General features: G+C 39.4%; 1 protein-coding gene and 1 non-coding gene across 2 annotated transcripts; both read left to right on the top strand.

The window, feature by feature from the left end:
- Positions 1-4398: 4398 nt before the first annotated feature.
- LOC120006739 lies at positions 4399-4506 on the top strand. Its single transcript, XR_005470082.1, has one exon. It is a non-coding gene; the product is annotated as a small nucleolar RNA R71 (small nucleolar RNA).
- Positions 4507-9787: 5281 nt separating this feature from the next.
- Positions 9788-11533, top strand: LOC120006381 (cysteine desulfurase, mitochondrial-like). Its single transcript, XM_038856403.1, has one exon. The coding sequence runs from the start codon at positions 9842-9844 to the stop codon at positions 11213-11215; it is 1374 nt and encodes a 457-aa protein (XP_038712331.1). The 5' UTR covers positions 9788-9841; the 3' UTR covers positions 11216-11533.

Raw genomic sequence — 11533 nt, 5'->3', positions numbered from 1 at the left:
CATCTTTCAAGTATCAAAAATAAATCTAAGAAGAGAAATCGTGGAAAAGAGTTGAAGAAAATCCCCTTGATTTGATGGAATTGTTGTTGGGTAGAAAGCCTTTAGATCCTTGAATCCTCGCAACAACTTGAAGAGACGGAGTTTTGCTACCTGAAAGCACAAGAAAAGAATGTACTTTTTCCAAACTCGTGGCCCCCTTTATATAATCAATTTAAGAGTCCAAAGATACCTAATTTTAGTCAATCTCGGAAAACAGCTCCGTCGGGTCCCGCTCGAGCGGTAATGGCCGCTCAAGCGGTGGAAAAATCAGCTTCTGGTCCAGCAGCTCTGTTATGCTTCGCTTGATCTCTCTGGGGCGCTTGAGCTGTCCTTTGTGCTTGAGCAACCATTAGTGCTCCAATAGTCCTATATATGATTCCAATTGCAATTTACTCCTCTATTTGACCCGTATCTTTGGTCCAACTCCTCCTACAATAAAAAAACAAGGAACATGAATAGCATCAACCTAATTCCATCAAAAATTACCGAGAACATAATGAACTTAAGCACAAAAATGTGGTAAAATATATGCACATCAAATACCCCCACACTTATTTTTTGCTCGTCCTTGAGTAAAACAAGAGGAAAAAAAGGACAAAATAGGTTTTTATACCCCTTCGTTAATCTCAAAAATTGATACCACTATAATCACATCCAAAACAACTTACTCAAATCTTAACTCAAAGACTTCAATAAAATCAGAATCAGGAACCGTCATATCCATCTCTAAATTCACATAAGTAGTCATCCATCACATAACGCTTAGCTTCAACTTCAAACCTCACATATAATTCACTCAGAATAAAAATTCACACCGAAGTTGGCTAAGTACTCTCAAAAGAAGCGTATGTAGGTGGAATAATGTAAGAAGATAACAAAATCCCACATACTAGTCAAGAAGAACGCTATGAAAGAAAATAAAAATTAGATCTCGGCAACGGATATCACTTATTAAGAATCGTGAACAATATCTCGAATCACTTCTCAAAATCAAACCAAGTCATTCTCAAGATCAAGTAGGACTTTTCAGGCTTATAACGTAAGGCTAGGGGTATAGTGTAGGTAAAAGCAAAGGTAAGAAAATACATAAAATTCAAGAGAATCATCAAAATTTCCATATAGCAATCCAAACCCTTCTCCAAATATTTAATTCCCAACCAATTCACAAAACACCCACACTTTTCAACTCTTTGAAACTTATCACCCTACATCAACAATATAAGAGCTACCAATAATAATTCTTTTGAATTTTTTTTCGAACGCATGCTCTTTTCTTCCTCTTTGATTCTTGTTTTTTTTCTCAATTCCGCATTCAACTTTTTTTTTCTTTTTCTTCACTTCCTTGCAATACCCCCACACTGAACTCTCTTCTTTCATAACCAAAGCACAACTCCAGTACATTTATCAAAACACATCAAACAATCAACTCTTGTTCAATTATTCATTCAACTCAATGGTTCTCAAAAGGAGATAGGAAATTCAGTTTTCATTGATCAAGAGAACCTCAAATTAAATAGGGTAAGGTTGATTGGCCATGACAAAAAGGTTTGTGTTTAGGCTAAAAGAGGGTACGAGCGATAAATATATGTAAGGGTAGGTTGGAAAGATAAACAAACGAATCAAAGAAGGCCTACTTTCATCTCTCAAGATCCACATGATCATCATAGGAAAAGTTCATCAAGACATAAATTCAGAACGATGTATTCTTGGCAAGCAATCAAAACAAGGAATATGAGATCTATTTCAAGAAAGTTTAAGCACGAAAGAAATTATGGAGTAGAACAAAATCCCTCAGAATAAACGATTGGCTCAAAATCTCACCGGGTATAAGTCTCCACAATTTGTATGTGATGAACGACACCATGTAATTTCTCGACTTCACATGCATGTTAATGATTCACGACATATTTAATCTCCAAATCAAAAATTCAAGCAAACCATCTTTAAAGTAATTAAGTGGCACAAATTAATTTCATCATTGTGAAGAAGCATCGAACCCAAAACTCACAAACAAATACTCTAACTAATCCTAACAGCCCTTTGTCGTAGGAAATCACAATGGTATTTAGCGCGTACAACAAGCCTTTAAACCTCTAGGTGTCCCTAATGGACGAGTTATAGTCCCGTGAGGGCTTACTAGGACAATACCCACAAACATCACAATATTTTTGGCTTTTTTTTTCTTTGACATTTAAAAGAATGAGATCCCACCCCCACACTTGAATCATGCAATGTACTCAGTGCATAGAATAAAGAAACCATGCTGAGTTAGGGTAACACAACCTGAAAAAGAAGCCATTCGGGACGGAATTCCGGTGTAAACTCCAGCACTGCACAGTAGTCAAAGAATTATCAATTTCTCCTTCATCTGATCTCTGATTGACGAACCGTAAAATTCTGCAGCAACTAGACAGCCGGAGCTTTCTACACATATATGGCTCGCACACTGGTTCTTCCTGAGAGGTTCCCAGAAAAATTTTCAATCCAGCGCTTTGGCACAGTTTTTCTCTTCCTGCATTTGATGCACAAATAAGTAATGCAATTCAGCGTGGGATGAGTGCTCTTCCGTAATGAACTATAAAACAATATAAAATTAAAGGAACTAATTAACCTAGGTGGGTTGCCTCCCACCAAGCGCTTTATTTAACGTCAAGGCAAGACGTAACTCTTCAAGTAGCCAAATTAGTGAACTTGGAAGCCACACTCATATCAACACCTCTCTCATTCCTTCTGACCCTCATTTTTGCACGAACAATTGGGTCCTCAAGAAATTGGAATATCTCTTTTCCCTTTTTCCAAAAACCACTTGTTGGAGGATTTTATCTTGCGGTACTTTCACAATGAAGGGGAACAACTTGTTAGTGGATAAAGGAAAGGACTCAAAGGCGGGAGAATGCTTACCTCTCTCGTGTAGAACGACTCTCAGTACATTTTAGACTCAACCTCAGTTGGATGTCCTTCTTTCTCCACAATGTAATCTTTAATAGTGAGCTTCTTATCCGTTGATTTCTCACCTTGAGCTGCCTTGGGCTTGAAGGTCACTGTTTCTTCATTATTTGTCATTGTCAGTGTGCTTTCATACACATCAATTGTCATCCTTGCAGTCTTCATGAATGGTTTCCCCAAAATCAACGGAAGCTCTTCTCCTTGACCTTGGCAACCCTGCATATCAAGTACTAGAAAGTCAACTAGAAAAATTAGTCCATGTACCTCAATGAAAACGTCTTCTAGTACCCCCTTAGGATATCGAATAGAACGATCAGCTAATTGGATGCCCACAGAGGTCTTTTTGAGTGCTCCTACATTCAAAGATTCAAAGACAGAAAGAGACATTAGATTAATTGATGCTCCCAAATCCAATAAAGCATGTTCAAAATTTTTATTGGCTATGCAACAAGGTATAGTGAAACTCCCTGAATCCTTAAGCTTTGGCAAAAACTTCTTTTGTGATATGACACTACACTTTTCAGTCGTTGAACCGCCTCATTCTCATCTACTTTCTTCTCTTCTTGCGCAATAGAGGGTTCCACATCCGACTTTGGGGTTGTCTTTTGCAATGATGACACTTCTTCTTTATTTCTCCTAAGACGCCCTAGAAATGGGATTGGAGGAACATAAGGTCTCACAAGTGGAGCAGGTTTATCGGGGTCAGGCAACCCATACATGATTGCACGATGTGACTGCTGAAACAGCTGCTCTTGTGCTTGAACTTTATGCTCTTCCAACTTTGTAGCAACTCGGCCTTGTTGCTCACCACAAAGTGTGATAGCCATGGCATGCTCCCTATTATTCGGATTTATCTCAATTTGGCTTGGAAACTTTCCAGCCTCCCTTTGACTCAATGCTTCAGCGATTTGACCCACTTGTGCCTCCAGTTTCTGATGGTTAATTGCCAATTATCGCACCATATCCTCTAATGTAGTGGTAGGTGGATTGGCTTGATTCTGGGTGTTCTTCCAAGAAAAGTTTGGATGTGCCCGAAAACCTGGATTATAGGAGTTAGAGTAGGGATCGAACCTTGGATTTCGATTATAGGAGTTCATCATATTTGCTTGTTCTTGCACAAACTCTGGGAAATCCACTCCTTGAGTCGTATGTCCATTCATTGCTAGAAGCATGTCCAACTTACTAGCAATGGCATCAACCTGCAATCTTGGTGCAAAAGTATCAAAATTATTAAGTTCAAAAACACCAGCTCGCTTACCTCTTACTTCCGAATGTTGCGTCTCAATAGCTAATCTCTCAAATAAAGTTTGACATTCGGTTGGAGTCATATTCCTAATCGATTCCCCTGCATAATTATTGACTGCAGCCTTACTAGGAACTATCAGTGCTTTATAAAAAATGCTAATAAAGGCAAAGCATGATGGGGACACTGAGTCAACAAATTATTAAATCTCTCCCATGCCTCAGAAAACGACTCATCAAGTTGTTGTTCAAATTGCATGATCTTATCCCTAAGAGCATCAGTTTTCTGAGTTGAGAAAAAATTTTCTAAATATTTATTTTGTACCTCAGTCCATATCGCCAGTGAACCCGGCCTCAAACCGTTAAGCCACGTCCTTGCTTTATCTTTCATAGTGTAAGGGAATATATTCAACCTCAAGTGCTCCTCAATAACTCTTGTAGACAGAGACATGCTAGAAACCATATTAAAAATTTCACGAATGTGACTAAGTGGATCTTCCGAACTTAGACCATGAAAAGAAGGCATCATATTAAAGTGTATGGTCTTAAGCTCGTAGTTCTAGCTGCTGTTGGAAGTACAATGCATGATGGGGACTCTGGAATAGTGGGGATGTCAAGATCACCCATCGTCTCAGCTTGCACAACCACCGTCATTGCTTACAACCTGAAAAAAAAAACAATTGAAAGAAAAAGAAAGCTAAGTACACAATTAAATTAAAACTAGTCCCCGGCAATGACACCAAAAACTTGATGTAATAAATTCTTGCAAGTGCACAAGAGTCTACGAATAGCACAGTGTATGCAAGTAACGAGGTCGATCCCACGGAGACTAGTATAATCTAATTATGATACCTAACTTGATGAATGATTGAGAAAAGGCAGGAGAATGAAAGATTGATTGATGTAAAGAAAATAAACGAGCAAAGAAATAAAATTCAGATTTTGCATCCAATAAGAGAAGAACACTAGGTAATGATTTCACCTAGCAATCCTATCACAAGTATTCAATTAGCAAACACACAATTATGGTTCCAATTCAAGGGTTGACTCTTTCTTAAATATGCTGGTTCGTTCGTTCGCGGTGCCAACAAATATTATTAACAATGGATTAATCCTGTTCGGTTTGCAGTCGTTAACCTAAGGCTAATAACTCATTACGATCTAAAGAACTATAAAAACAAATCAATCCCCTAACCTTGTTCATGGTAGTCGACAATTGATTTCTTTAATTTTGGTTCCACTAAGACATGTGAATTCGATTCGTTCCTTATTCCTAGCTAGATGAGCCTAATTGAGCATTCAATTGGTGATCAGGCAATCAAACAAACAATAGACTATAAGCACGGTAATTAAAGACATGAATCATGGAACCAAAATTATGCATCCATTAAATTGAAATACTTGCAATATTCATACTAGCCTACATCAAGCCCTAGCAAAGAGGTTTAGTTACAACTCATCTTCCAAGTATCAAAAATAAATCTAAGAAGAGAAATCATGGAAAAGAGTTGAAGAAAATCCCCTTGATTTGATGGAAGATCCTTGAATCCTCGCAACAACTTGAAGAGACGGAGTTTTGCTACCTGAAAACCCAAGAAAAGAATGTACTTTTTCTAAACTCATGGCCCCCTTTTTATAATCAATTTAGGTGTCCAAAGAAACCTAATTTTAGTCAATCTCGGAAAACAGCTCCGTCGGGTCCCGCTCGAGCGGTAATGGCCGCTCAAGCCGTGGAAAAATCAGCTTCTGGTCCAGCAGCTCTGTTATGCTTCACTTGATCTCTCTGGGGCGCTTGAGCAAACTACTAGGCTGCTTGAGCGGTCATTTGTGCTCGAGCGGCCATTAGTGCTCCAATAGTCCTATATAGGATTCCAATTGCAATTTACTCCTCTATTTGATCTTTGCTCCAACTCCTCCTACAATAAAAAAACAAGGAACATGAATAGCATCAACCCAATTCCATCAAAAATTACCGAGAACATAATGAACTTATGCACAAAAATGTGATAAAATATATGCACATCACTCCCTCACGGCCAACGATGGATCTCCACCGTCCGACCACCAATATGACCACCACTACCGTCAAAAGAAGCGTCTAGCCCCCATGAGCAACACGCGGCCCCCATTTGTAGTCAACGATCACTGATTTTGCCAAAAATCCACCATGAAGCCATGGGTAACCATCAGACAAAAATCATCCACCATGAAGCCATGGGTAATCACCAGACAAAAATCACATATCCAGTTGATTTCGATGTCTGTTTGGCAACCCGACACACCAATGGACTCCCCTAGGTGAGGAGCACCTAGCCCAGCCCTTCGTCGACCGAAATGACCACCAAAAAATGGAGACCCACGTCGAAGGTATGCTCCAGTGCGTTATTACATTGTCCCAAATTAATTACACTTTTAAGAAAAAAAACTTAATTATCAAGATGGAGAGTTGAGTTCAAGTTTGTTTGGTGATAATGAAGTTCAATGTCATAATATAGTGTATTATTAGGTTTCATTGTTTGAATTTGTTATGGCATTGTTATTATTAGGTTTCACATGTTCAAGATCTACGATGGTTTTTGTTGATTTGATTGTTTTGGCTTGCTGTGTTCAAGATCCCAGTTGTATTATAAAGGATGAATTCTATTTCTAAACGTGTGGTTTTTGTGTTGATTTGATTGTTTTTGCACATTCTTCTCTATCCATTGCTTGGAATTAATTATTTTTATGCTTATTTTCTTTCCTAATGAGTTACATCTTCATTTTAATGTGTTGTCCTAATATTATAGCTCATTGGTGCAAACTCTGAATATTACACTTTGCTATTTTGGTAGTGTACTTGTTCGCATTGTTTATGTATGTTGTGATTTATGGTAGTGTATTTCTCCTAGTGTGTTTACCCCAGTGGTTTATTACACAATGAAATATGGTTGTGTATTTAGCCCAGGAGGTTATTACACTATGCATTTGGTAGTGTATTTAGCCCAGTGCTTTATTGCACTGTTTGTGCACAATGTAATTATCCCAAAGATTGTTGGGTATTGTCTCAAAAATTTAGCAACCTTGATAGATACATCAAATTCTAAGCTCCTTTTAGACACTATAGAAATGGAGATGTGGTCATTGGGGTCTCGAGCAATGTATATTTTATTTAGAACATTATAAATTATGCACAACACACTCGTTCAATACACTGACATTTTGATACGTAATTATTTTTCGAATGATTTTCTATATTTCGATACCCTCTCATTTTGCACAACCTAATTTGTTGTTGAAGGCTGTTGTGCACTAGTGCATGATGTAATTGAACCTTCTTTTTCAGGATGGCCAAAACCAAAGACACAAAGAAGAAACCCATCTCATTGCAATATTGGTCTAATTTGCAAGGGATAACGTCACTAATAAGGAGCGTATGCTTGAAGAAGAAACATAAAAGGAGTATGCAAAAGACACCTTTTTGGAATTTGTTCAAGGTGTTCATGGATAAGAAACACGTGAAAACTACACCTCAAGGATTTTGTTTTTGTTGACATTGATTGTATTGAAAAGTGTCAAAGACGTTATCAATTTTGTTAACTTTTATTGTTTAAGAAACTATAAGTCAGTTAGAATGTGTTCGTTTGTTATGTATGATGGTTAAACAACTATAAAATATTATGTATTTATCAGGTGAACATGATATGAATATATTTTGAAGCAGGATTTTTCTCATAATAGAATGCTTATTACACTTTCCGTGATTAAAGTATAATACACCACTATAACCATATACTACAAAAATGTAAGCGTAATAAATCACTGGAACCAAATACACTATGATATGTGCCTTTAATACTACATTTTAAAATATCAAAACAAAACACATGAGAACCACATCTATATATATAGAGAAATTGAGAGCAAAATGAACAAGCTTTCGATGAGTCAACTTCCTAATTCATAATTTGTTCCGGTACCTCTTAAATTAGGTAATTACATTGTTACTGATAGACAATGTAATTGGTTTTTTTTTATATAAATGAGAAAATGGTTTTGTCAAGTTTTTCATAAGAAATATAGTGTAATATCATGATAGTATTATATGAGTGCTTAGAGCAATTGCAATGGGAACAATTTGCTGGGCCAGCAAAAATCAAGACTGGGTCTCATCTCTATTACATAAAAAGTCAAGCCAAACACGTATCTCAATACAACCACATCAACAAAACACATCTCTCAATATAGCCACATCAGCAAAATACAAATTCCTATACATTTTTCCTTCCCACCCAACATGGAGGCCAACAAATTCTCATTCCCTCCATATTGTCCACAATAAAACTACACCAAAACACAATTTTCCAATACAACCACACCAACAAAACACATCTCCCAATACAGCCACATAAGCAAAACACAAAACTCAATACAACCACATCAGCAAAACACAAAACCCCATACATATTTGTTGACCTAGACAAAATAACACCATTGCAAGTGCTCTTACAACAAAATTTCCAATCAATATGATTAATACAAATCTTTATTGATCTATATAATAAGCCACCATCAATTACACATCTACAAATACACTGTCATGACTACACTGTGTAATAAAACACTGTATGATAAAAAGTTAACACTGTCAAATGCACAGTATAATAACCCATTGGGCTAAATCACTGTCAATTGTAGAGTGTAATAACCCAATGGGAGAAAATACACAGCCAAAAGACACAATGTAATAACCCACTGGAACAAATAGACTGCCCATAATCAATGTCTTTCAATCAAAAAACAACATGTTAAATGCTTACAAAATATTGAAAACAAATGAAAATAATGTATTATTACACTCTCACAAATGAACACAATGCCTTATTATACAATCCATTCCGATGACATTTTCGGTCGGGAAAAGGGTGTGTAAGATACTTCTCGTCGAGATGAGTCCATTGGTAGTGTCGGTTTCCTCCAAAAGTGGTCGGATTGTCCAGATCTAATGATCTTTCCCATGGTGGCCGTGAACTTTCGAGGATGATTCCGACAATTGTGGTGGACGAAACTCGTTGGGGTTTGTTCGGTTTTGATCCTCATCTCTTTGTGGTTCTTTTGGGACTAGCCACATCACGAATGGTGGTCGGACGGCAAATATGCCATATGAGTAGTGGTGGTGAGCTTGAGTGAGAAGAGAGATATGATGATAGAGAACATGAAAGCTGGAGAGAGATGAGGAGATGACAAGAAAGCTGGAAAGAGAAGAAAGATGTACAAAAGAGAAGCAACAAAACAACACCAATTTTACAAAAATCGAAAAATAGAGAAGGAGGGGACGAAGGAGAGAGAAGCGGAAAATCTCTCTTGTTCGTTAGGGTTTTGTGTGAAGAAATCTATGTAACATGTTAGATAGATTATGGATGTTATATAGATATCAAGAATTATGGATATATAACGTTTTCCAAATAGAATATAGTCGCGTTTGTCTATTAAGAAAGCCTTTTGGTCCACTAGGCCCCTAAGCCTTCCACGTGTCCCGCTGCGTGATTCCTACCACCCCAAATTTATAAACCCTCACCCATGCCCCTGTACAAAGCATAAACACCATCAACGTCTGTCTCACAATCAACGGGTCGCCATGGCCTCCAAGCTTTTTGCTGCCGCTCTCCACCGCTCTCTCCGACCCACCACCACCAGGCCATGTTGCCTCCGTCCTCTCTCTACTGCTGCAGCAGCTGCAACGGTGGAGCCTCAAGAGGACTCTACCAGGACCGCCATCGTAATGAAAGGGGTGCAAATCTCCGGGCGGCCACTCTACCTCGACATGCAGGCCACTTCGCCTGTTGACCCGCGGGTTCTCGACGCCATGCTTCCGTACTATGTCTCCCGCTATGGCAATCCACACTCCCGAACTCACCTCTACGGATGGGAGTCAGAGACTGCCGTCGAGACCGCCCGCTCGCAGGTCGCCGCCCTAATTGGCGCCTCTCCTAAGGAGATCATCTTCACCTCCGGCGCTACCGAGTCCAATAACATCTCCGTCAAAGGAGTGATGCACTTCTACAAGGACAAGAAGCGCCACGTCATCACCACTCAGACGGAGCACAAGTGCGTCCTTGATTCCTGCCGCCATCTCCAGCAAGAGGGCTTCGAGATCACCTACCTTCCTGTTGGCAGCGATGGCCTTGTTGACTTGCAGAAACTACGGGAGGCAATCAGGCCTGACACCGGTCTGGTTTCCGTGATGGCAGTGAACAACGAGATTGGCGTAATTCAACCGCTTGAAGAAATCGGAAACATCTGCAAGGAATTCAAAATTCCCTTCCACACTGATGCTGCTCAAGCTTTGGGAAAAATCCCAGTTGATGTTGACAAGTGGAATGTTAGCTTGATGTCCTTGAGCGGCCACAAGATATACGGTCCGAAAGGCGTTGGTGCACTGTATATAAGGCGGCGACCTCGTGTTCGGGTTGAGCCTCAAATGAACGGAGGAGGACAAGAGAGAGGGTTAAGGAGTGGCACTGTGCCTACCCCGCTGGTTGTCGGGTTTGGTGCTGCCTGCGAGCTTGCGGCGAAGGAGATGGAGTATGATGGCAAAAGGATTGGGGCCTTGCAGGAGAGGCTGTTGAATGGAATTAGGGCTAAGCTCGATGGAGTTATTGTAAATGGGAGCACTGAGAGTCGATATGCAGGTAATGCGAACATATCATTCGCATATGTGGAAGGAGAGAGCCTGTTAATGGGGCTGAAGGAAGTGGCTGTGTCTAGTGGGAGTGCATGTACCAGTGCGAGTTTGGAGCCCTCATATGTGTTGAGGGCTCTTGGAGTGGATGAGGATATGGCCCATACCTCAATTAGGTTCGGGATTGGGAGGTTCACCACGGAGCAGGAGATTGATAGGGCAGTTGAGCTCACTGTGAAGCAGGTGGAGAAGTTGAGAGAGATGAGCCCACTCTATGAAATGGTAAAGGAAGGTATTGATATCAAGAAGATACAATGGACGCAGCACTGATTGACTGAAAGGTTAAAGCTAAGCATTTGTACAAGGGAGGCAGCCACCCTTGCAATCCATGTCAAATGATATTGTAATGTCAACGGAGCATCATCCAGGTTTCTTTCTTGTACATCCTCCAGTGTTTGGATGGTGTTAGTGTGTAATCTATATTTGCTCTTCTCGTCTAGATAGAGTGAACTATATTTTGGCAATAGGAGGAATAAGAGTGCTTTAATAAGATACATTGTGTTAGTAAATTATTATGTTGTTGGCTCGTGGCCTTCTACCACTTTTTGTTATTTGCTTGATGATATGCATCCAGAATTATGACAGATG

Source organism: Tripterygium wilfordii, chromosome 9, assembly GCF_013401445.1.
Source record: "Tripterygium wilfordii isolate XIE 37 chromosome 9, ASM1340144v1, whole genome shotgun sequence".
Lineage (NCBI taxonomy): Eukaryota > Viridiplantae > Streptophyta > Magnoliopsida > Celastrales > Celastraceae > Tripterygium > Tripterygium wilfordii.
The sequence above is the reverse complement of the archived record's forward strand: the minus strand, read 5'-3'. Positions and strand labels throughout refer to the sequence as shown.